This window comes from Falco punctatus, assembly GCF_963210335.1.
Source record: "Falco punctatus genome assembly, chromosome: 7".
NCBI classification, from domain to species: Eukaryota; Metazoa; Chordata; class Aves; order Falconiformes; family Falconidae; genus Falco; species Falco punctatus.
In genome coordinates, this window is record NC_137587.1 from 2,878,448 (window position 1) to 2,904,861 (window position 26,414).

Consider the following 26,414-nt stretch of genomic DNA (forward strand, 5'->3'; position numbering starts at 1 on the left):
TGGGATTACATCTTGATTTTTATTGAAATACAAAAGTGCAAACCATGAAATATAAGATTGGTGCAGATCAGAAGAAAATAAACAGTGTGAACCGTGAAAACCTCAGGCCTGCACCTGATGAACATCAACATAAAAGAAGGCAGGGAACACCAGCAACAAAAGCAAAGCCAAAAATTTTGCACAGGAGCCCCTGTGCATGAGAGGAAACGGGGACCAACCTGGCCCCCTCAGCTCTCTCTGGAATCAGCGAACACTGCCACAAGGCAGCCAGCCAGCCCCTGCTGCCCCTGCGCCAGAGAGCTCCAGTGTCTGCACACAGCTCGGGCTGGGGAGCGATCAGAGGCCGCGAAGATGGCAGGAGGCTCAGCAGAGGGAATGGGCTAGGGGCTAAGAAGCGGAGGGTTGAAGTGGAACAAGTACCCCCCTAGGGAGAGACGGCTAACAGCTAACCCGGAGGATGAGCCAGGGAAGAGACCCTTGGGCAGCTCTACAGCAAGGAGAAAACCAACGACCAGCACGTTACCAGACACTGCCCGCAGCCGGAGAAACCCAGCCCGGCCAGCGCCCTGCGTGACGGGCTGACCAGGCCAGGAGGGAATGTAGCCCTGGGGCTCGGCGGCCGCAGGCACCAGTGGCCACTGAGCCAGCGCAGGCTGCAGGCAGGCCCAGGCCGCTTGCTCAAGTCGCAGGAGGGAGAGTTTAATACAAGGCATTCTGGAGAGCAGACTGCAGAAGCAAAAGCAACCCTGGTTACTGTGCCTGCTCCAGGGCCCCCGGCAGCTCCAGCATGAGGAGCCACAGAGGAAAGGGGATATTTACACTGGGTCCCTTCCAGGATTTGCGAGCACTTTCCCACCATGAGCAGTAGCAGGTTCCTGAACACCCTCCAAATCTGCTCCCTGCAGGCACTGAACTGGAGCAGGCTTTTATCCCTGCCTGCAGGGGATGCACCAGTCTCCATTTTTGCTAAAAAAGGAAACATTATTTCAAGAATTCACTACAAAAACCAAACAAAAACAACAACAACAACAAAAAAAAAAGAGCACCCACCAAACAAACTATAGCCAGAAGAGGACGGGCACTTGCAGCAATCCCTGCTGTCCCTCCAGAGAGGGGCCAAGCTACACCAGCCCTGCTCCCATCTCTCCCGGGCAGGGAATGGTCCTTGCTGCTCTGCAGGGCTGGAACGTGCCACCCTCCCTGGGGAGCCAGGGCTGCACACAGGGCCAAGGCCTCGTGCCCCGGCACACAGGCACTTCCCGTTCCAAGCTGCCGACCTTGGGCTCGTTTGTCCCAGGAGAAGTGAGCTGGCTTTGCCTTTCCTCGGGGGGGGAATATAAGCGAAGCCAGGGTCAGCTGCAGACACAGTCAGCGCACCGTCTCCCCCGTACTGAAGCCCTCGCAGAGCCGGGTGGCTGCAGGGAGAGGGGCTGCGCTGGGCTCCCTCAGCCTCCACGCTCCTCCCAGGCTGTCCGGGAAGCCTTGCCTCTTGAAACAAACACCGGGGCAGGTACGCCTCTCTCCACACGGTCCATCCCAGCTTACTCCTCCATAGCACATCGGCCCTTCTAACCTACCCGAGCAGGGAGCACAGGTGAATCAGGAGCTGAGCATCTCTCTGCCTCCAAAACATTGATGTGGTTACCGCTGCCAGTTGTTCAGGCTGCAACAATTCACATCCTGGCCGGACAGGTAAGACTCCTGCTCCTGGCAGAGGGGGACTAAGCAGCCCTATAGCCTTTGTAGGGCAAAGTCCCCCGGTAGCCAGCAAGGACCAGACCCAGCCCTCTTCTAAAACATCTCTTGCTCCAGCCTTAGCAATGCTCAGTTTCTCGCTGACTGTTCCCACCCACGTGTTGGTGTGCCTCCTCTGAGCCAGCTGGCTGGACCTGTGCTGCCCGCAGAGCTGCCTATATTCACGCCCATCCCCATTCCAAGGCTTAGCAGAGAAGAGCCATTTCCATAATTCCTGCAGCAGATGTCACTTATTTTGTTTACAACTGGGGCACCGACCTTCGGTCAGTGTTTCAAGGCAGGCTAAAATATTATAAAAAAGCAAATTCTATTTAACATCCAGAAGCTTTTTAAAAATCTGTTCTGCTTGGTCCAAAAGATTTGTCCCCGTCGCCAGTTGCAGCGGGGGGGGGACCGACCCAGGCATGCGGGGTACAAGTCACAGAGATGGAACACACACCAGTGAAGTAAGGCTAGAAGCTCCCTGCTAACACCCTACCGGCCCAGGCTCAAGAGAGGGATCTCAGCGGGAATGCTGCAACTCCAAACCAACAGGGGTGCCCTAACAGTATCGCAGCTCTTTGGGCAGGTGCCAGACCCGCCCCGAGGACAACCTGACCGCTCCAGCTGTGCCCAGGGCACACAGGGTGCCTCTGAGCAGGCTGCCACGGTAGCACGGCAGGCATGAACTGAGGCGGAGATGGGGCGAAGGCCCTTAGCATGGAATAGCTGTGCCCTCACAGCTTTGGCACACGAATGCCCAGCACCTGGGCAGAAATTCCTAATCCAGGCCTGGTGCGCTCCAGGGTGAGGGTTAGCCGCAGTCCCCAGACCGCCCCTCAAGGCCAAGCTCTCGGTTACACTGTGCCAGGGAAAGTTCTGCTCAAAAAGACGACCAGGCAAGGTGGCCCGTGCCCGTTGGCACAGACGCACATGCCCGACGGAGGAGTGCTGCTGCCACAGGGCAAGGCAGCGATGCTCATAGTGTTCAGCAGTTCAGTGCCACCTGGGCACCTGCCCCCCGCCATTCAGGCTCCCCAGCTGTCAAAGGGCCCCCCGCCAGCCCCCTTCCCGCACAGCCAGGTCTGGCACGAACCTTTCCAGCCAGGCTGAAAATGCTGCTGGAGGGACAAACGCCTGAGCGGGGTAACTGTGGGAGGCGCCTCATCTCCTACGCCCCGGCAAACACCGAGTAGTATCTGGAGTGGGCGACCCCAGAGGAGGTTGGGCTAAATTCAGCTTCCTTGCATCGGAGGCTGACAGGTAATACAGGCCGTGTGCCCCGAGCCTGTCCGTCACTTGCCTGCCAAAAGCAGGGGGTCTGGAGTGGTGTTCGCAAGCGCAGGACACGCTGCTACCTGGCACAAGGGCTGCCAGGCTCCCTTCCCTGCTCTAGGTGCCTCTGAGGAAAGGCAGGGCGTGCGCTCAGTGCTGAGAGATGGCACTGGCAGCAGGAACATCTCTGCCACAAAACCCAGCAAGCCTGCCCTAGCTCAGACAACCCAGCTGAGGCAAGGGAGCGAGCTGGGGCGGTTGGGAGCTTAAACAAAAAAGAGGAAGAGAGCAGGAGGGCAGAAAAACCGCATATGAGGGAAGGAAGAAAGGAAGGCAGGTCATCTGATAGGGCAGCAGACTGGTGATGAGCCCCGGAGGAGCTGCACAGGCTGGTACGTGGGTTAGGACTCCCCTCGCAGCAGCTGGGAGACCGGCTCCCCTCCCTGTCTGGAGCAGCAGGTCTCCTGCTCGCTTACTTACATCCTTTCTCCACCATCTCCACAGCCCTCGCTCTGCTCATCACCCAGAGTATCAATGGTCCCTTTGCACCGGAGACAGCTTGGTCACAGCTCCAAGACAAGGTAGGAAAGAAGGTGGGAAGGTGGGCACAGTGTGCTGGTGTGGGCTGGCCTGCATTCAGGCCTCCACGTCCTCAAAGAGCTCCTTCTGGTGGTCCAGCAGGAACTTGGTAAAGGTATTGATGGGGTTGATGGCTTTTAGGGTGATGGCTACGTCTTTGGCCCACAGCAGATTCGGGCCAAACACAACTGCCAGGTTGGTGTTTGTCATCTTGTTTCTGTCACTGTGAGCAGAGACCTATGTGGCAAAGAAAGAGACCACTGTGAATCCCACAGAACAGCACAGTGGCTGCCCTTTGCCCCCCACAAAACCAGAGCTGACAGGCTCCCACGGGCAAATGGGAGGAGAGGAGCCGAAGGCTCAGTGCCAGAAGACAGCTGGGGAAACACACACGACAGGCAGCATCCTCCCGCAGGAGCGGGGGAGCGCTATCTTGCCATTTGCTGCTATGGCTTAAGCACCAGGCCGGTATCGTAGCAATAGGACCAAAAGCACTGTCAGCCAGTATCTCTACAGCCCACATCACTGCTCAAAACAATTTTCCTTCTTGCTAGAATAGCCTTGTAGTGGCTTTCCTGGCAGCAGAAAGTTCTGTAGGACGGGTCTGGGACCCCTCTGTTCTAGTCTGATCTACTCAGACATTTTGCTGTTGTGCCTCCGCCCTGGGGAGCGTTCAGCATCCCTGGTAGAGACCACACAGGCTTAACGCCCGCCTGCACCTCTCAGCACCGTGAGAAGCAGCTGCTTAGGCTGGTTCATCACAATCGTTCTTGATCTCTGTATAACCAGAGCATAAGGTAAAGAAAGGTGGTTTCATAGCCTGAGACTCATTTCTTCTCAAAGGAAAAAAGAGGGAGCAGACAGGCAAAAAGCTGACACTGGCACCTGACCTAGCAAACACCTGCCTGCCTTTGCAGCAGCTCACCTGCACCAGAAAGGCTGTCAGTAAACGGAGCACTTCATAGTTTTCTTCTGGCAGAGTCTGGAGTGTTTTGCGAACAACATCCACACGATTCCCCTCCTCTACACCTAAAAATCAAGGGAGACAGGACAAGCAGGTCCATGAGGAATCCCCAGCACCCAACCTGATGAAAGCCCTGTTTGCAGGCACAGGGTATCCCAAGCATGCCACCCCCCCCCCACCCCAAGATATCTTTGCCCTTGGCCAGTGCACTCTTGTTACAACTCACTCTGGAAGCTGACAACATGGCTGTAGAGGCCGAAAGTGAGGAGGGGCTCAGGTAGCTCCCTCAAGAAGGTCTTGAGAATGACAGCAGGGAGGTGGACATCTTCATACTGCTGGAAATCTACAGGCACACCTGAGAAAGTAGAGCGGAGACTGAGTGCTCGCTGGCCAAAGCAGGACCTCCTCCAGACAAAGAATGGGACATGGTGGTGAGAGCCCCGAACTAGGGAAGCAGTGTTTTAAGGAAGAACACAAAGATGGCCCTAAAGCACCGCATCTAGCAGAGTGGAAAAACGTGTCTCAAAAGCATATGCAAAGCACTGCTGAATCCAGCACTACATCTTTAGAAGTCATCAAATGAAACAGATGACCAAGTTTCTTCCTGGTCACCTTCAGTCCCCCCAGTATAACCAGACTAAGATGGTATATCTCACCCTGAGAAACAGCGAAATTTTCAGGAAGGAAAAGGGCAGCAAGGGTAACGTGAGTGGGAAGGAATATGCTTTCCGCACAGCAGAATTATCAGGTGCTTCTCCCTTGCAACTGAGGTCATACCCTGATGGGGCCTCACCCAGGGGCCTGTCAGCAGAGTGGAGCCACCACAGACTAGCTCCACCAGAGTCCCAGCTGGACAGCAGTAGTTAGGTAAGGAGAGCAGCTCTGCTGAGTGTGGGCACTTACCCATGTTGTATTTTTGCTGAACCTCCCTGACAACCTGTGTATTTGCTGACCTCCGGAAAATCCCCTCTGTAGCAAGAGCTGTGAAGTGAGAGCAGATGGAGAAGATCAGCCATGTGAGAGTCTCTAAAAATGCTGGTCTTACCAACCCCAAATCCGTGCTGTGGGGCATCCAGACAGACGTCAGCCAGTCCCTTTTTTAGAGAACAGCAATGCTTTCTGCTTCCACTGCCAGGCAAAGGGCACAAGGACCATTTTGCTGCTCTTATACAAGTGGGAGTATGGATGACTGGAAGAAAGAGGTCTCCTAAGCCCCGCACAGTTTCTCTGGGAGGCGAACTCACCCAGTGCAGGCTTTTACACCTTATTGTAGACTGCTGTTCTTTATCTTACTACACTCTGGATGGGAACTTGGGTGGAGGAGAGGCCACTGACATGAAATCAAGAGGGACTGCAGCTTCCCCTGAACGCTTACCATGCTCCTGCAAATGAGCAATGGTGTCTCTGACCACCAGAGGAACAGGCGACTGGTCAGGGCTCTTCTCCCTGAGACTGCGGGAAGAGACAAAAGGTTAGAAGTGGCTGGTCCTCCCTGCCCTGCACGCAGCTCCTCAGTCTCGAAGTTGTCCACACAAGCTCTACTACATAGGGTCTTGCCATCCCAGTCCCTGGTTCAGCCATCACTCCAGCCTTCTCTCCTCCTCACCCGTCATGCCACATCATTCCCTGGAGCAAGTATGAACTCATTACTACACCACAGGAATATTTCTCTGTCTTCTGTAAAAATCATAGCTTGTAGATGCCCAGGCAAAGGGGTTCCCAGAACTCAAAGCTGCTAGTTAAGAATCAGGTGAAAAGGCTTAAGCTTCCTTTTTCCTTCCCCACAGGAACAAGGGCAGAAAGAAGCTGTCATGTGAGAGAAATATATATGGAATAAGTTTACCCACCCCACCCCTGTAACGGAAGATACGTCAACCCAATGCCTGTCAGGAACGACCTAGTGATGCCGAGGCGTTCGCTGCCACCCTCACGTTCGATTGCTTACACCACCCCTCTCAGGCTACTAACGAGCTCAGCCATGCAGCACCATGGGGTTTACATTTGGAAATGTTGTGTTGGAGCTGGGGAATGTGTTTCCAGATTGCTTCAGAGCATCTGTCTGGCCACACAGTACTGGCTCCTCCTCATTCCCCGGGGAGGCAAAAATCACACCCAAAGCTAAAAATACCTTCCACACTTAGCCAGTATCGCTAGCCCTTGCCAGCATCTGTGTTTGCCTGTGTCACCATGCAGGAATGGGGGGTGGGAATCAGTACAAGGGTGAATAGAAGTGCTTTTAAAATAGAATGTATGATATGAAAGAAAACTAAGAAACAGATCTGCAGCACCGCTCAATCAAAATAGCACAGCCCTGAAGACCCCTCCATCAGCCTCCTACAGACTTCCTTTGCTTAAAGGAAGCTTCTAGTGGCATAAAGCTGTCCCCACGGCCCTTATTGTACTCCTCCTTTAGTGACCCTTAGCTGAAGAAATGATCTCATCCTAATTTAGATATAATCTAGCCAGGGAATCAAGAGGGTAGGACTAAACAGAGTCAGTCAGGAACTGGACATGAGTGCAGAGTTCCTCAGAAGAACGATTAAAGCTTCGTAGGAAGTCTGAACTGCAAGAAATTTTACAGCCACTTTTGCTGCTGTTCAGTTATACATACAGTGACCTTGTACCAACACAGTCAGGGCAAGAGCCACACAATCCATAGATACTCACTGCTGGAGCGAGACTCCAAACTGCTGGTTTGGCAGCGGTGGGCGTGGGGGTGTTGGCTTCTGGGGCACTTGTGAAGGTTTCTGCAGGGATCTCAGATATTCATCGTATCTGTGGCAAAACACAGACTAGTAAAAAGCCACTCCGCCTCCCAGAAAAAGCATGAACCCAGCACTGCACGTGACCCACTGCACATACACTGGTAATAGCTCCAGCCTAGCATGGTTGATTCCAGCTATGCAAAAATAGGACAGGCAGCTCTGGAGCACAGGGGCAACAAGAACAAATGTCTCGTTGCCAGAAAAAAAAAAGCAGGGAGAAAGGAATACCTAACTGGAATCAGAAGCTGGAGTAGCTGAGGATGACAGCCAGCATGGGCAGCAGGACAGGACAGCACTGCTTGTAATGAGATAGTTGCATGTGTGTGTGTCAGGGACAGGGAATCAATCTGGCAGGACAGAGATTGTGGCAACTTTGGGAAGCCCCAAAAAAAACAAGCTGAACTGTGCAGAGGGAGCAAAGCAGGTGCCCAGACTCAGGAGATGTGCACCATGAGCTCCAGGTCAGTGTTAAGGTCAGCACCTTGCAGAAAGCCCCTGATGCATGAGTGGGAGAGGGTGGGATTGGTGCTGCACTGGCGGAGGATTATTAATTCAAGGGCAGAACTGGGCACTGGGACCAAGGACATACAGGAAGGAGCACAGAGAGAAACAATACTCTTTAAGGCAATGTGTCACCATTCCCTCCAAAACCACTGCCTGAGTGGAACAACCTCTTCCTCCCCTTGCCATTCCCCCAGAAAAGTTCCCTCTCCCAGAGCCCTAAGCAAATGGGAGATAGGCAGCACTCTCACTTCAGCACTTGGCTTGGGATTCCCAACTGTTCCAGCTTCACATACTCCTCCAGCTCACTAAGGAAGTTCACATAAAAAATCTTTCGTCCAAACTTAAAGCTGAAAAACAAGAGAAAAGTAGGTATGTGAGGAATCCAGTATCAGAACAGACCTTACAGGCAAGAAGAGCAGGGGTCAGCAAGAGACACCAATGGGGCAAGGGGGCAGGTATGGCTGAGCAGCAGAGAGGTCGCCCACATAGCTCTCCAGCTCCATGCATTTCACCAGGAGATGCCAAGACTTTCCAAGTCACATTAGAAGCCCTAGCACATCCTAAACCGCTGCATTTCTCCTTCCTAAGTTCAGCAGTAGGCTGAAGAAAGTTTTGCTTTCAGTTGTTCTGCAGAGTTAGGATTTCAGCATCACCACAGTGAATTAAATTTAATTTGGACTGATGCTCTCGCTTCCTTTTTCATTATTAGCAGAGCCTACATCACTTCTTGGCTGGACAGAAAGGGAGCAGCACAAAGCTGCAAACTCTGTAGGTTCCCAAAGCAGTACTTCTTGTGACTGTTTCTGGGCTCAGGAACAGGAGGAGATAGCACAGGGTGAGAGACTCCAGGTAGGCTTGGAAGCCTGGGCTCATCTTGTGCCCCACTGAGAATGCCCCATTACTCCCCTGCAACGTGAGGATGCAGGTGAGGTTCCCTATAGCATTTCCTACCTGATCAGAGGCTTGAAGAGAATCAGCAGAGTCTTGATGAACATGGTTGGGTGCACAATATACAAGGCTTTGATGTTCTTCTTGTACCTGCCAAGAGAAGCTAAGTAAGGATGAACTGCACTTCAAGCAGAGGAAACAATCTTTCTGCAAGATTAAGGCACCTTGGGTGCTCCATTCCTTTTGCACGGAGCCTCACCGCTCCCCAGCACCCACGGTCTCTGCTCTACCGTGCTTTGTAGCTGTGTCAGGCCGCTCAGCAGCCTAAGGGCACACTCCGCTGTATTCCAAGATTCACCAAGCAGCAGTGAGCAGCCTCACCAGGAAGTAACAATTACACGATGGAGCTGACACACGTGCACTAGGACCTGGTTTTGCTGTTTGCCCGTTGGCCTAAAGGATGTAACTACAGAAGGTGCTGTTCAGCCCATAATTCAGCCTGCACTAAAAAGCAACCCACCGCTTTAACAGCGGAAATAAGTGACAGTACATTATGATCAACAAGCTACATGGGGGACCTGGGGAAGATCTTTTTATGATACACCACAGAACAGCATGTTAGATCCTTGCTTGATGCAGCCTTACTCACTTGCGATCAAATTCCCTGTAGGCATCCCGCAGCCAGCTCAGGGATGGCTTGTTCTCACTGGTCAGGCCATGGTGCAGGTACACCAGTGTGTAATCACTCTCCACGTATTGGTCCAACGTGAATTTCAGGTACCTGAGAAGAGACAGCTGCTGAACTCACTTCATGCCCCTGCCACGGAGAGGCTCTTCCTCCCTTTGGGACTCATTTTCGTGTGCCATTGAAGAGGATTTGCATCCCCAGCAATGGAAGTAAGCACTCTGGGGGAAAAGGTCCAGCTAAAGAAGCCACTGCAGATAGATCTGGCCCCAGGAAACCAGCACCTGGGAATTATGTCAGGCTTAGGAAGTTAACAGCAGCCTCCTAAGACACTACTCACCCCAGCAGTTTCACGTGATCAAGTTGATGACTTGGGGGCATCCGGCAGGCACTGAACAAAATGACTTTCCTTCCATATTTGTCATCACCTGCAGATGAAATGCCAGAGATTACAGAAAGACTAAGGGCTACGTGGTGGTCTTGGCAGCAAGGGGTAACAGAAAATGGGAAACCCCATTTCCAGGCAGAAGTCTGGATTGCCACAGCTGCCAGCAAAGCTAAATCTGATTCCCAGCAGTTACCATGGGCCCAGTATGGAAGCAGAAACCTGAACACCAAGGGCCTGGCAAGTCAACAATGCGAGTGGAAAACAGAGTCCATGCTCCAGCCCTGAAAGAAGAGGAAGGATTGGAAGCCAGGATGCTTCGGAGCACAGAGACGGAGGCCTCAAGTACAGAGCAGAGTGCTCAGAGCATTAATCCTGCAACACTGCCTCTGGGCGCTGCTCCTGATGCACCAGTGCCCAGGAAGGCAAAGGGAAAAAAAGTGTCCCTTACAGGCAAAATAACCACTCCTTCCACCCTACACACAGTCCAGGCTGCTTGTGGTCTGGTGCATTTGTTCCTTGCTTCACCTGAAGCTTAGTCCTGCACGCAGAACAAAGCCTTTTCATACCCTGGAAACCAAGAAATTCCTAGAACCAGGGCAGTCCCAGCCATCCTCCAGAGATGAGAAGCAATCATCACCATAAGCCTCTTCTACAGACGGATTCCCCAGGGGGATTGCAGAACAAGCTGTTCGCTGCTTCCCAGACCTTCCATCCACAGAGATATTTTTCCAGCTGAGCTGGAAGCAGCTGCAATGCACGGCACAACAAAGCATTCTAGGTAAAACCCCAGCAGAGAACGGTCCCCAGCCCACTGCAGCCAAATGACCCATCAAGCACCCTCAGCTCGGGGAGGACACTCCCAACCACCACTGGAGGCTTCACACACAACGAGCCAAGTTTTCCCCAAAGCAAGTCTTCATACGTCAGTGGACTTCTGCCAGCAGGGATCTCGGCCCCATGAACAAAACCCAAGCAGATAGGCACGGACAAGCTTAGCAGACATGCTAGGGGAATCGAGAGACTTAGGTAAGTAAGAACAAAGTCACAAACCTTTTGGACATATGGAGTTTGAGGGAAAGACACAACACCCAATCCATTTCCATAAGGATGACTTGCACCAGTGGAGATGAAATGGTTCCTTTAGTGTGAAGGGTTAAAGTTTTCCTTTCTTGCTACTCACCCTGCCCCGAGTGCCATGTTTTCTTGTCAAGCAGGAGCACGGAGCAGTGGAAGGGGCTACTGAGGTTATACTGAACACCACCCTCCTCCTTCCCCTACGGCACAACCATCTCACACAGACCACAGCACAGAGAAGCAGCAAGGATCGCTACTTACGCAGGACAGCCCTGCCGTACATCATTCCTCCTGAAATATATTATTTTTCCCCCACTGATTTACAATATTCAGAGCATGCAGCCATTTTCTCACCTTTGCACGGGCTCTGGCCCTCAACTACCACTTGGTTGCACTTGCCATGCAGCAACCGAGATCTCAAAACTGAACTCCAGAACAGCAAACCTGAGGTTTCTGGCAACACTGCCTGCCAGCAACAGATACCACTTGGTGCTGCAAACGGTAGCCAGAGAAATCACGTACACCAGCCACGACATAAGGATCCCACTAATCCTCTTTTAGCCCCATCCCAGCCAGAAGAACAGATTCTCTTGCTATTTAGTTCACTTCTATTTTGCCCTCGCAAGTCCCATTTTCAAGTCACCCAGCAGACGACACAAGAGACAGGATTTACTGATGCACACAAGCCAGAACCTCTACAAAAGCTAGGGACACTGAGGCAGCACTAGGTACAGACCAGGAAACGGGTGGGCAAAGGCCATCACATTGACATACACATGCGGAGGTAAGGGGCAGTTAGGGAGGACGCATGACCCAGAATGCAGGACTAGGAGAGAGTGATGCAAGGCTCATCTGGAACAACCAGATACAGTCACAGCCAGGCCACAAGACCAACATCACACTGCATATCCCACGGTAGCCCACTCTCTGCCTAGCCCAGAGTTTCTTGGTAGCTTGCTACAAGCTTTAGGGCTGGGTCTAATGCACATAAGCTGTCTATAAAACAAAGGTGCAGGCTACAAAGTCCTGGGCAAGGAATATGCCATATCGTGACTCCTCCCAGTGGTCCTGAGCCACTCTTATGGCTCCATCTGGAAGAAAAAGGGTCTTGCCTGCAGAGAGCAGTAAGAAGATGGCAGCATCTGAGAACCTGTTGAGTTCTGTAGTGATGAAAGAGAACAGTCAGAAAGATTGCAGATCATGGCTCTGTGCTGAAGTCAGAATAGGTGCTATCTTCAGCTAACGGAGAAGCTGCATTTCATGCCAGAGTGGATGGTCTGAGGGCCAAAAGCAGACTGCAGGCTTGATCAAAGCAGGCCTTGCTTGTGAAAAACTGCAGCACAGCACCACGTTCATGCGATGTTGTGGGTGGCTACACACTCAGCTCAGGCTCCTAGGTGCTGATTTCCAGCTCCGACAAGTCACAAGTCAGGAACAACACAGCTTAAACACCTTCCTCAGGAACGACGTGAAAGACCATGACAGGGCCTATGCAAAGTCTAGAATCTCGTTCCTTATATAGCTTTGGTGAAAAGGTCTGGGATCGCCGGTAAAGAAAAAAATGGACAATCCATGATTCTGCCGAAGGGGAGATGGCATGTTTCCCCTGGATAATTTCCAGGACCAAGTACAGAAAGATAATCTATAGTCCTCTGGATGACTAAAAAAAAAAAAAAAAAAAAAAAAAAAAAAAAAAAAGGAGTGGCCTGTTTTGCCTTTCAAATCAGAATGAATTTATGCATGAGACCTACACAGGAACCAGCATGCTCATTAGTGAGTGCTGGGTTCCACTCCAGTTTCATCACACCGAGCTCAGCCTGTCAGCACAGACACCTTCAGTACAACCAGCTGCCAATCTTGGTTCCACCTGACATACATCAGACCAGTCTGGTTCCTCCAGACACGATGAAATTCAAAATTCAGCATCAAAGCTGAACAATCAGTTGTTCCAATTTATAAAGAAGAACCTAAAGCCCATTGCACGCATTCTCGGCTGCAGGAAGAAACTGCCTGCAGGTGGCCTCTCTGCCTCCAACCAGATTCTTACCGGGTCTGAGCTTTCCCAGACGCCCCATCCCTTGTACTGTTTGCTTTCCTGCTCACAATATTAATCTTAGGTATCTAGGTTTTCACCCTGTTTGCAAGTGCAAATAGCTCGAGTTTCCATGAAATACAACTATAGACCATGAAGTAATCAGCTTCTCAGGCTGTCTCCTACTCTCCCAGATGAGGAAGGCTTGATACTTAACAACAAACCAACAAAGAGGCAATTATATATCATCTGTACTCACAGAGCACCCCAACAATGTGCATATTTTTGTAAGTTCATACATAAATATTTTCAATCTATGCTGGAATTAAATTACCTCCCTATAGGATGTAATTCAGACATATATATATATATTTTAACAACAAAGAGCAGCCAATATGCAAAGCCTTTCCAGTCAAGACAGCTGCTCATCTAATGAGATATTGACTTGCAGCACAGATGGACATGCTAATTCTCCTGAAGATTTTTATGGTGCTTTTAAGGCCCAAACTCTTTTTCCTCTCAAACAAAGAGCAGTGTTTCCAGTGCACTTCTGAGACAAGGGGCGAGGAATGTCACTGCTGTGGTTCCAAACCATCAGTGCAGGACCATACTCCTAAAAGGGCTGAAGTTTGAATACCGAGGCTAATGTTTCAGATCAAAACCTACAGCAATACAAACGTATCAGAGCAGAAATTCATATCGATGTAGCGGTACTGTCCTTAGACAGGACTCTATTAATACAGCCAACACAGAAAATATATGTCTGACTCGCAAATCGTGGTATGTATTTCTAGGTATTTCTTCTGAAATAATACCCGTTAGCCTTTATGCCATGATTGGAGGCTGTCACACCTCACCGGCAGCGTAACTGCAGTCCAGGGACCCTGTTTATTCCTACCTTCATCAGGTGCCCTTGGCTGAGGGCCCACCTCCATGAAAGACTCAAATGAGAATATCCTGGTACTTTGATACCGAGAGAAGGCAGATGGATAAAACTTGCCACCAAAAGATAACATTACAGGTAAACAGCAAAGTTAACAGAATTCAAGGTCAAGCAGAGGCCACCACTACATAATTTTGTGACATTACTACACAAGTTTCATAAATCTTAGGATGTTATCAGGGCCACGGTCAGTAAAAAAAAATTCTCTAATGTAATTTCCAGCCAAGCTTATGATACAGCTGGGTAGTGTTTAAGTATCATAGATTTTAGCTGCCTGTTGAACTCCAAAATGGATTTAGTCCCCCAGGAAAAGAAGGTAAGGAGCTTAAAGTAGAAGTATTTTAATACATGACATCTTCCACCTAGACATTCCCAATATCCAAACGCTGCCAGAAGCATAAAGCCTTACCAAGTGACTACAGCTCTAACTGACACAAAAAATACTACAGGGTCAGATTAAAGAACATAATACGGGAGGATGCCTGAGAGCATGGCAAATCAGGGAGAAGAGCCCACGTCATGAGGCAGTGAGGATCAGCATTTCCACAGAACGTGTGAAGCTCTTGACCTGCTATTCAGAAACAGCAGAAAGAATTTCACACCGAAAGAAGTTTTCATGTACATCGAGAAGCGTGAAAGCACTGGCAGCCAAATTCTTAAGGCTTGGAACTGAAGTCCAGAGAGTATTAACAAATGCTCAGCAAGCACTGAGCAGTCTAGCACAGCTTCAGGCTAGAACGAGGAACAAGTCACCAAAACACAACATCTCTGCAGCCAAATGGAGAAGAAATAGGTAACAGTTGCTTTCAGCTGGAGATCCCAGTTTAAGTGCCAGCTGCTTAGCATGTGAGTGCAGCACTGGATCATATGAAGGAACAGGAAGCAATCCTAGGATAAATTTCCAAAACACACGTGACAAGGATGTAAATCTGAGTTCCAACTGAATTGGTCCAAGCAGGCCACCACCATGACAGACGAGGAACGGGATTTACATTGAGACCAAAGAGCCCCAAAGTGCCCAAAGTAAAGCCCACATGACAGATTTGGCTCAGATGATTCTGCTGTGCCTGAGGCAGAGGTGCAGCCCTCAGATGACAATTTTGTGTAGCCTTTGGACTCCTGAAGATTTGCCAGTGCAGCCTAAGGCTGAGCAAAGTTTGGGCTCCCCTGAGACAGTCCAGCTACAGGCCACGGTCATGCTAAAAGAATACCATGATCTACAGTACCATGTTAGTGCCACAAAAAAAAAAAAAAAAAATCTACCTACCTGGTTGGGCCCCATCAAGTGCACCCTGGTCTGGAGGAACAGAAACAAAGTTATAGCAAGCCAAGCTTCGCAGCCCTTCCCAGAAAGTAATCTTGAGTATAAAATCTCAGAGCCTAGCCAGATTGCCACTGGGATGCGTTTAGTCGCCCTCTTGCAGCAGTCAAGCTCCTTCCATTTCAGCTTTCCCCCATGCTCCTGTCTAAAGCAACCTTATCTAACAATCAGAGGCAGTAACAGCAACCCAGGGTTTCCAAATCTTTCTTTGATTTGCAACTAATTCTGTATAATCACAGTCAAATTTCTGGCGCTTATTGTTACACTTCACTTTTAAAAGGGTTAAACACAATTCTGAATGTCAAGGTCCTCTGAACAAGTTCAGAAGCATATAGAGAATGGCATCATGCTGTATAAATAATATATCCAAAAGACTGTTTAGCCAGAAGCTAAATTTCACTAATAAGCTGAAGACAGGGGCAATTTAGATCTTCAACACACCCATAGCTTTAAAAGAAAAAAAAAAAGTTAAGTAGATTCTAAATAAAATTTAAAAAAATCAACTACTAATTAGAAAAAAGGTGTCTCTGTGCTCAGAGGGGTCTACAAAGGCATTTATTACCAAGCTAAGCCCCTTTCCATCACTCTTACAGCTACATACAAGACATATCAAGACAGGAGCCTGCACAGAGCAGGGCTCTGGAAAGAAACCCATTCCCTTGATCTCCCTTAGAAATGTAGAATCCTTTGGAAACTCTCCATTCCCTTGATACTGCATGTCAAAACATGGTGCACAGGCTGGGCTTGCTTTGGTTGGGCCCAATTCTACAGAACTCGTTCATCATTCTATATCATACAAATACCGTTAAAAAAGAAAAAGAAAAAAAAAGAATGTCAAAGCCAGAAACTACATCCAAAAGCAGCAGAAATACAGGCACTCTGTATTAATGGAGCCAATAAAAATGGACCGTACTGGAAGGGAAAAGGACCCTTGTTAGCAAAGGACCTTGCTGAGCCCATTCGCCACCAAAGACAAAACCCACACTGCATTAATATACTCTCAACACAAGTTCAGTCTGCAACTTCTGCCTTTGCCTGCTTAGGGATACAACAGCTACTGGTACCCCAAGACTGATTTCCCCCCGCACCCCCCCCTCCCATGTTAATCACCAACAGGGCAACAGCAAATCATCAGCACTAGTTCCAGCTTCGGCACCTGCAGCCAACGGCCAGCCACAACGCTTTTCAGGTAGGTTTGGTACCAGATTCACCACGAAAAAAATTCACTATTGAAACTGCAGCTTCATTCTAGTAACATGCAAGAAGGTACGCCCCCAGCTCTTCACCTTGCTTTCCCACTTCAGTCACAGGTCTTACACACAATAGCATCACGCCTTCTCTGCAAGGGCAGCCCTGAGACTTCCAATTTATGGTGTGAGGCAGCAGATTTCCCACAAAAACTAGCAGAAACACACTCTGAGTTTCAGCAAAGCTTTGAAGTCACTGAGCAGAGACCACAGAGCTGAAGTAAATAGTGATGGCCACTCTCCTGACACCTGCTATGCCAACCTCTAGCCTCAACAGCAGGGGAAAATTCATACATCTACCACACGTTAAGCCCCAGTTTTCTTATCCCAAAAGGAAGAAAGTCAGTTATTGTGTTAAATGGGAATGCTGATGCACCTCACAGCCATAAGTTTGCATATGGATCATAAAGGTAAGACCACTATTTCGGACTGGGCAGAAGAATGGGGAAGGAACACTGGCAGAGAGTCGTCAAGAGCCCTGCTCTTCCCACACAGCCCCAGGTTTCCAGTAGGAGCTGCCATCTCTGGAACCCTCCTTTAGACTGTTATTAACTAATCTGCCATATTCTTGCAATTCAACCTCTGTTGAAAGTCAAGGCCAAGATTATGTCACATACTAGACTGCCTCAGCCCCCAAGGAGATGGAAGCAGCACCTTTGCCATATAAGAATTAGTAGGAGGATACAGAAACGCTTAAACATAACAGAAATCTGGGATAGCTCCTCAACAGCCTTCAACCAGAAGCCTATGCCTCCTCCGAACGCTGTGATGTGAGGAAGGAAAAAACCCACATTTTGCAGAAGTGGTTTGTGCAGTGAAATCGAGCTGCCTCTGCTCCAGCTTCTAGCCACGTGTGAAGATTAATTTCTCTGCTACAATGCTCACAAAAAAAAAAAAAAAAAAAAAAAAAGGAACTCTGAGCCAAGACAAGCACAAGCACGCGGAGACCTCTCCAGAGCCTGCGTAAAACACTCCAGAAACACACACTTGAAGGCAGGTCTGAAAGGACAGGCAGTGTATCACTCTTTCCTTCAGAAAAGCATTGAATCTCAAACCAAGAGGCTTCCCAAAACTAAAATATTGTGATTCATAACAATGCCATAGTACTCTCTCAGAACTGTGGCCTGGATGCCTTTTGCTGCCATCAGCAATGACGTGCCTGCTCCTTCCCCACAGACAGTTTCTTCCAGGGAGACCCCAGTCCCCAGAAGAGACAGGACCATAAGGCACAAAGGAAAGTTTCCGTGAGACTGCTGCACTATTTTTAAGTGAAAAACAAATGCAAACTCCTTATTTATCTACCAAATTCTGCAGAATGGTTTTCAACATTTTTTTTCCATCTTTAGGCCAGACAGCCAGGATATTCAAATCCAGCATGCCTTGAACTAAATGAAAATTAAGGTCAGTTAGAAAATGAGTGCGCTTTTTGTCATCAAAACTGGGCTTTTAGTAAGTTATTAACACCGTACACCCATCTTGTAAGAAGCAATTACTTTTCTGACCACACAGGATAACCCTGGGATCGCGGAGTTCAGCCCGAGGATGAGAACCAGCCTTCTGCTCCTGTCTCAAAATAGCATCATCTCCTCAGAATATATTTCAGGGAAGGCAGGAACAGAGTTAGCCATATGCTTTCTGCTCTGAAGTGCAGAACAGGGAAGGACAGGGAACAGAAAGCTCATAAATCAGCAAAATGGATAAAACCACCCTCGATCTGCTGCCATTTGGTAATATTTACAAGAGAAGCAGCATGGAGCTATTTAGTTTCAGGCTCACCATGGCAAGCGTTCATTGCACCTGAAGGTGCTGACAAGCACAACTTGTCAGTAGAGCCAGATCCAAACAGTTTCATATTAATCCTCCAATGAGATTTTGATTCTCTAGGCTACTTCTAATAAGATTTTCCCGGATTTTCCCAGATTGTTTGCCTCCCAACAACAACCCAGAGAACATTACCCTGCCTGATTCTCCAAACAATTAGTGTTATTAATAATTGACCTGAATTATTGATAGAATTATTGAAGAAAACTGAACAAGCAGCTTCACTCCAGAACCCTGACCACCAACTTGGGCCCCTTCGATCAATTTCATAAATCCTGCTTCCAGGAGACGAGAGACCAGCGAGTCTCACAACTACGGGGCAGCAAATCCACTATCCGAGCTGTGCTACTAGGTCTTCCAACGCCAAGAAAGGCATCACACCAGTTCTGTGTCTGGGACCATCACGTGCCTTCAGTTAAACCAGTTAGTGGGGAAAACTGGTCAGAAGCAGCCAACGACAGAAGCTTCTCGTGCTACTTCTGCACCATAGAGACACGATAGGGACAGAGAGCTCAGTAGAAACACAAATTTAAACCCCGACGGGGCAGAGATCTCTTTCAGAATGCAGGCAGCCTCCCAGTCAGCCATCACACCCCCCGAAATCCTTTCAGGAAGTTAGAGAATTCTTCATTTGTTATCCCAGTCAACGTGTCAAATGGCTGCATTCCACCCACCGAGCCACACCTCCACTGGAGTGATACTCCATACAGGGAGCTCTGAAAAGAAGGGTCATGTTACCTCGGAACAGAAATCCCGCAGGAAGACTGGTGCTTGAGGCAGGAGGCAGGGCACAAAGTCTGTCCTCGGTTTGGGCTGACATTCCAGCCTTATCAACGTCTCTGATCTAAGCTCTCTTCTAAGGACCTTGTCTGAAGCTTTGTCTGAAGTGAACAACAGGATCACTTAACTCGCCAGCTCCCAGAGTCCAGAAACACATTTACCTCTGCCATTCACATTCCAAATATTCTAGCTATTATCTCTGAAACAGTGGAGTCCAAACATCTGTCCCCTCCCAGTTTCAGCAGTAGCAGAGACCAGGGTGTAGACCTCTACAAACGCCAGTTCTGAAATTCCAGCCCCATGGAAAAGAAGGTTAGTAACACATTTGCAAATGAAAGCACTTGTGGCGATGGACGAGGCATAATGACCCAAATGCTAAAAACACCTGGCCTGTCAACCTGAGCAGCCAGAGACACACAGGAGGCAAAGGACAACAAAGCTTCGAGTTTGCCATTATCATTTAGCTCCCAAAAAGACCTAAGATGAGAGGTCAGGAGAAAGCAAGCTCATTCTAGAAGACACCCCAGAAAAGAATGATGTCAGGACAACGCTTACCAAGGAAAGTGCCTGAGATTCTTCCCTCCGTGGTCAAACCCTACTGCAGAACAACCCCGAATCAGGAGCTTTCCAGCTTGTGCCTCTGCTTCACTGCAAATTCGTATGTGGGGCAGGGACCAAGGTACAGAGAAATGGCAGTAGGAGGGGTAGGAGGTGGCTATAGAGATTATCAAGGAGGAAGTGTGTATCAAGTCAAAACAGGTTGAAGAGGCGCTCTTTTTTTCAACAAGGAAAGCGGGGTACACTGGAATCACCCTTCCCTCAGGCTTACCACAGCAACTTAAAAAACACCCCCAAAGCTCTTTCTTAAGGAGGTCCCAGCAGTAAATCACTAAGGGTTAGTGTAATTAAAATAATTTGGGTAAGACAACCACACAGGGAAAATCCAAATGCTGGTAACCCTGAATGATCAGGTCTTTCCTTGCAGTGGGACATGGGCCTATTGCCCCTATTTCAGATTTCTGTAAATGCTGTTTCTGGACAGGATGGCAAGCTCTGGTCTTTCCCATACGAGATTGCTGCCGGACCCACCGTGGATTATTCAGTCAGCTGAGGACCTTGCAGCTCTACTGCAAAACTACGTAATTCCATGGCATTATCATGCAAAACCCACATCTTGTGCTCAGGATATAGTCAAGAGCCCCACCTAAAAAAATTCAGCAAAAGCAACCAAGTCCCACTAATAACATAATCAAGACAGTAAGAGCCCAGAAGGAATGCAAGTTTAACGGAGATCAACGGAAAATTACACATATCGCAAACATTCAAGAAGTCTGGTGCTCCTTCTCTTTACGATGCCAGCTGCCATTGCCACTTGGGCCTGGTGTATAGCAGATGCCCCCACAACCCCATTAGAAAGACCCTTCCTCAGTCCAGCTGCAAAGACATTAAAGAAGAAAACAGAAAGACCACTACCTGCTACTTCCACAATGTGGTGCCTGGCGATATCATAGTAGGGATCGTCCCACTGCAGGTGAGTGACGGGCTCAGGGGAGCCTTTGGAGTCCTCTGCGCAAAACACAAAGAACAAGCACTCAGAAGAAGGGATCTGAGCACCCTGGTGAGGGGTACAATGGAGAGAGAGGGATGAGAAAAAATGGCTCTTCAGCGTGGGCGGGACTGATGTAAGCATCTGTTCACCTCAGAAATTCTGAGTGGGTAAGAGCAGCAATGACTTCAGAAGAGACCCACCAATCCCATGAGGTCTGTATGTGTCCCTCAGACCGTACACCCTCTTGAAAATGTCTGTTCAGACATTCATTCACAAAGACAAAACCCAAGCGCCAAGGGCATCACCATGGCTTGCTAGAGCAGGAGAATCTTAACATCGTCTCATGATGGCTGCCCGCCCCATATGCCCTTTAGCAAATTTCCATGACCTCTTTGGGCAGCAGTCCATAGCACAGGATTTCAGAGCAACAACTCAGATCTCCAACCCCACCTCCCACATGGAAGTTCCAGACCCTACCACTCAGAAAGGCCAAACTATCCTGCAACAGACCATAATGGAGGACACTCAAGGACTCCGAGCGTGTCTGTACCATCAGCACCGAAGTGCAGCCAGCTACAGGACTGAGAAGAGCATATTTACATCAGCTGGCTCTGAGCTTTTTAGTGCTGTTCAAACACAGGGCTAATTCGCTTGGGTGTGGTGCAAGATTAATGTGTCTAGGGAGCTTTCAAATGGAGCTAGGGCTCTCTGTATATGTAGATATGACCACAACGCTGCAGGTCAAACAATCCCTTTTTGGCCAAAACCCAGACCCCAAACAGGCAGGATACTTACCTGATCTAGGAAAAGCAGGGGCTTCATCTGCTGGCCAGCTCTTATCATCTATGGAGGCCAGTTTGAGCTGGCTGAGGGACTGGTTGGTATCATCCAAGTTCAGGTCATCCTGAAGCTCCGAGAGTGGATCTGTAGCCATGGTCCCCAAATACCGCAGTTTATTTTGCAGCGTCTAGAATGAGGACAGCAGAGATTGCTAGGTGAGACAGAGATCCCAAGTTTACCTCCCCATAGCGGCTCTTTCTCTCCTCACTGATTTTCCCCAAATCCTACCTTATCTATACTTATCCAGAGATACTTCCTCCCCCCGCCCCTTAACACAGCCAACTCCTCCTCCGAGCCAGAAGCACCAACATATGCCAGATTCTTTTGTGCCAAGTGCTATCAGAAGGCCATCAGGAGCCTGTACCAACCCTCTCAGTGAGTCTCTGCTTGACCACAGCTCTGTACAGAGCAGTTTCTCTCCCAAAACAGGAGCAGCAGCAAGACGCTGAGGAAGGCGACAGGCTATGCCAGCCCCTGCCTGATACACTCACTGTACCAGCTCTGAGCTTCCCCCTCCCTCCGAAGGGCTGGCACAAAGCCCAGCTGTTTCCACAGTTGGCCCAGTGCTGGAAGCTTTCCCAGGAATCACCCCCCCTTCTCCCCCCACCCCGCACCCCCCCCTCCATAAGGGAGGGCCAGAGCTCTCAACAGCGCTGAAGTGGGTGCTTCACTGTGCTGGGATCTGAACGCAGAAATGAACAGCTTCTTAAAACAGGATTTCATAGGCTGAGCTAGTAAAACAGGGAGGAACAATGCACATACAACCTCATCTCCTTTCAGCATCACCCAGCAATTCCCTTCTCCTACACGACAGCAAGCAGCAAGTAATCACCTCTTTAATTTAAAGCCATATTGCTAGAATGAGTATTTTTCACCAAGCATGCCATAATAGTGAGGAGACCATGGAATTAAGAGGGTCCAGGATACAGACAGCTCAGTGTGCTTGCTGCTGCTTGCAAATACTTCTCCCTCTCACCTGGAGCAGAAGATGTGTCAAACCCAGGACTGAGCTAACACAGCACACAGCACCTCTTAAGGGTACCAATTCTTAGGGACAACCCCTAGGAAATAGCTGTTATCCTCTAAAGTCAGCGTCCTGAAAGTAAGCAAGGAAACGCTGGAAAAGACGAGTATGTAGATCTGGATCGCTCACACAGACCACACGGACAGTAATTCAGCAGCCAACAGGCAGCAAGCCAAGAGGAACTGTAGCAAAACAAAATGACACCTTGCATCAGCAAGACTCTGTAACGCTGTTTCTCAGACAGGCTTGTGCTTGTTTCACATTACGAGGAGAGCAGAGTTCAAAGACGATCTGAGGAGGCACAACACCTTTGCGTCATACGATTATATTCATAGTAAAGCTATTTCCTTTAACAGAATGGAGGGGAGCAATGCCGTTTTGCATCTTCCATCCCTAGAGCCTGATTGTGTATATTTATCCAGAGAAGCCGATGAAACAGTTGCTCGGATATGAGCACAGAGGACAAAACCTGTGAGAGACTGAGCACTGGACAGCATCACGTCCAAGCTCAGGGCAACACTCGTGACCAAGCTTGGTGATGCATTTTGAGATACAGGAAACTGGATCTTCAGTTTTCCCCTCCCTCTGGATCACTCCATGCTTGTTACTTCCTGCCCTCCCTTATCTACTACTCACCAGTTTACAACCAGTTTGAACCTCTCTGGGGCTCCCCAGGGGCTGCGAGCTATTGCTAAGCAAATGAAATAAGTTTCCTGAAATATGAAAGAGCAAGACAGACATGGGCAGCGGATCACCAAGACAGCATGGCAAACATATAGGGTCTCACCACTGCAGCCAAGCAGAGACCCTGCCCTCCGGTGAGGACTGCGAGAGCTGTCTGACCACCTCCAATCTCAAAGGGACGAGAAGCAAGAAACCAGGTTCCCTTGCACCGTGAGCTTATGCTGGAAGCATGCAGCAGCAGAGCCAAGGGACAAGGACTCCCCACCCCTAGCAGCTGATCCGATTTCTATGGTAACACCAGGCACCAACTCTTCTTATGACTCAGTACACTTAAAGCATTCCCCACTGCAGCTCAGCAGCCCCACAACCCAGCACTCCATGCTAAGGAAGCATCTACGTCCCCCCAGTGCAGCCCCTCAGTACCCCCAGCTCCCAGGGACTTCCCGGCCCTGGTGGGGAGAGAGGATCTACATTCAACTGCTACCATCCACCGAGGTGCCTTTCATGTGAGATTCTTGGGGATGCCCAGTAGCAACAGCATCCCCAAAGCAAGGTCCTGGAGAGCTTGGGGACTAAATCCAAACCCTCCCACAGCCGAGCGATGGTAGTGCTGCAGGGCCAGCAAGACACTAAGCATCCCCTACACAGATCACGACTTGGCTTCACAGTCAACTTGCAGCGCTTGATCGGAGGCAGAAGAGCTGGTTATTAGACAGCACTGGGGGGATTTCCCATTAGGTTTAAAATTAATCCTAGCGTGGCACGCCATGTGGAAGAAGGAAGTTGTTAGTGGGATCCTTACAGATCCTTACAGTTCCATGCTAGAGAAAGAGCCCAGTGGATAGCGCTCTTGCTAAAACCTGCCCTACACCTTGGAAAGGCAGACCAGACTCCCCAGATAGCTCTACATGCTTTCACAGCCACAGCAGAAATGTTAATGGAAGGAGGATCCAGAGCAGAAGACCTCTTAGATTTCAGATCCTTCTTGTGAACCAGACTGTAGCTCCCAGAGAGCCACAGAAGGTCTTTTGCAGAATTTTTCCCAGCCCTTTCCCCACAGCGCAAAAGACAAACGTGCAGGGTCTCACATCAGGTAACCCTAGAACAGTTCAGAAATACAAACCTCTAAATGCCTGGGAACTAGCAGGCACGGAGAAGGAGACACCTGGAGTTAGGGTATAAGAAACCACTTGCAGATCTTAGTACCAGGGTATATATTTTGCTTCCCAACAGCGCAGCTTCATGAGATTTCTCCCTGTGTACTCAAAAACAAACCTGTAAGCAGGACTGCCACTGAACAGAATGTCCACCTGTATCCACGGGGTGAAACAGTTGTCAAAAAACCAGCATGTCACCAGATTTAACACAATTTAAGAACCCCACTTGTTTTAGATAAACGTCATGACAAGATGCAAGCGGTACACCCTGTATAGCCAATCAGAAGGTGAGGAAAATGACATACCTAGGTTAAAAAAGTAAAAAGCCTAGTCAAGCATTTAAAGAATCACACTCGACATCAGAAGCACTGACTTACTGCCAGGCTCTAAAGGCCCAACTGTTTCCATTTTCCCAAGCACTTCAGTATGTTTTCTGCACCTATGCTGGTTGACCTGAATGCCTGCTGTCTAATAAAAATTAACTTTCTTAGTAACAGAGAGATGTGCCGGAGAACAGCACGTTCTGCTGAAGGAAAGAAACCACAGCCCTTTAAAACACAATTCTCACACAGATTCTGAGTTGGAGATTCCTTATACAAGATACCACCAGAATTTACCCAGGGAAGACAGTTCACTTCTATCTATGAAGTCTCAGTAGGTGCTGTTCACGCAGACTGGTTTTTTTCCACAATTACAGTTTCACTACTTTCCGTCGCTTATTTCTAAGCCGCACCTGCTCAGCAGTTGCCTTCTGCTTTTCTTCCAGATATACTATTAATTCAGAAGTAAATCTACACATCAAGATATGTCCATGCATGTATTACCATGCCCTGGACAATATAATACACGTTCTTATATGCAATAAAGAATTACAAAAGACAAGTGGCCTCCTTCCCTTTCTAATTAACAAGCAATGCTCAGACCGAAAGGAAGCCCTGTGTTATCTTACTGACGCCGCTGCCATCCGCACCTCCTCCCAGTTTTGTTTCATTTGCACAAATGACCATTTTTCTGTATATATCCATCAAGTCCCTGCACTTCGCCAGAGTCTTAATATCAAGCACGTTGCAAAAAACCCTCTGAAAACCAAGCGGCTCCTCAGCAGCCAACCTTTTACGAACCCAGTGGCGTGAATGAGCTGCAGGACTGAGACTCACTGAGAGTCCAGCCCAAGTCTTCCTGTGCACCAAGAGCATCACCACCCCTGTGCTACCCTGAAACAGCAGAAAGGTCAAGAGCCAGGTGGCTTTGTCTGGCTCACGACCGACTAACTCAGGCTGGACATGCTATTCCTCAGGGAAACTCTTGGGTCCTTCATTATTGTAACAGCTTTTTAAGCCAGCAGCCTTCCTTCCCCAGGCATCTCAACCCCTTTGCGGAAGGCCGCCGCTGCACATCCACCTCAGCTGCAAGGAACCTCCTCGCAGGGGGCTGCGTGCTGGGCCTGGGAGCACGGACAGGGCGCACTGCCTCCTCTTGGGAGCTGAGCACACGGTACAGAGGCTGCTGTCAGCACCCGGCAGGATCCATCCACCCGTCCTGGAGCGGGCGAGGAACGGCGGTGGCCCTCCTCCTCCTCACCCTCCTCCTCGCCTCTCCCATTCCCTTCACCCCTGTGACAACCCAGAGCCAACTCCACCGCTGGGATAACAAGACTCCAAGCCTGGCTCTTTCCCCTGTCCGAGGAAACACCCCCGGGTTTCCCCCGCACACGGCACCGGGGGCCATTCCCAGCCCCGGGGCACCCTGAGGGGCGGCAGCCCCCGGCCGGAGCCCACCTGCAGCCAGGGCCGGGCCTCGGCGCCAAAACTGTGACTAACCCCCCCCGGCTGCGAGCCCCGCTCCTCCCCGCCGCCCAACCGGGACGGGGGTCTCCCGCAGCCACCCGGGGCACCCAGCGAGGGCCCGGCCGCGCCCGCTTCCCTCACAAACAACCGCCGCCCCGGGCGGGAGACTCAGCACCAGCTGCGCAGGGCCCCCCACGGCCCGGCCATCCCGCTCGGCCCCGGCCCCGGCCCCGGCCCCGCCGCAGAGCCCGTTCCCCGCCTCACCTCGGCCGCGCCAAGGCCAGCCCGCCGTGCCCCCGCCGCCGCCCGCCTGTCAGCCCGCCGCCGCCGGAAGCGCGGCCCGCCGCCAGGGAGCCCCGCCCCCCCCACCAGG

The 26,414-nt window shown here is 49.9% G+C and overlaps 1 protein-coding gene across 2 annotated transcripts; it reads right to left on the reverse strand.

Moving 5' to 3' along the window:
- Window positions 1–26,414, reverse strand: ARHGAP1 (Rho GTPase activating protein 1). 2 transcript variants are annotated; one of them, XM_080395774.1, is made up of 14 exons: window positions 26,306–26,379; window positions 24,221–24,352; window positions 21,345–21,516; window positions 20,474–20,566; window positions 9,735–9,822; window positions 9,359–9,490; window positions 8,773–8,859; window positions 8,070–8,168; window positions 7,220–7,327; window positions 5,928–6,004; window positions 5,456–5,533; window positions 4,779–4,907; window positions 4,514–4,617; window positions 1–3,825 (listed from the first exon to the last, which is right to left on the reverse strand). In XM_080395774.1, exons 3-14 carry the CDS (start codon window positions 21,481–21,483, stop codon window positions 3,646–3,648), a joined length of 1,314 nt encoding a protein of 437 aa, XP_080251900.1. In that variant the 5' UTR covers window positions 21,484–21,516; window positions 24,221–24,352; window positions 26,306–26,379; the 3' UTR covers window positions 1–3,645. The 2 variants fall into 2 exon arrangements, with proteins under 2 accessions (XP_080251900.1, XP_080251899.1); XM_080395773.1 differs by lacking the exon at window positions 24,221–24,352 and having other exon boundaries at window positions 26,306–26,414.

What these genes read in the sequence shown, in the direction of transcription:
- ARHGAP1 (XM_080395773.1), bottom strand. Translation starts at nt 21,483, where the DNA reads ATGGCTACAGATCCACTCTCGGAGCTTCAGGATGACCTGAACTTGGAT. An exon ending in TTTGGAGTCTCGCTCCAGCA is followed by an intron (nt 6,005 to 7,219) that starts GTGAGTATCTAT and finishes CTCTTCCCGCAG; the next exon opens with TCTCAGGGAGAAGAGCCCTG. An exon ending in TCAGCAAAAATACAACATGG is followed by an intron (nt 4,908 to 5,455) that starts GTAAGTGCCCAC and finishes CTACTTTCTCAG; the next exon opens with GTGTGCCTGTAGATTTCCAG.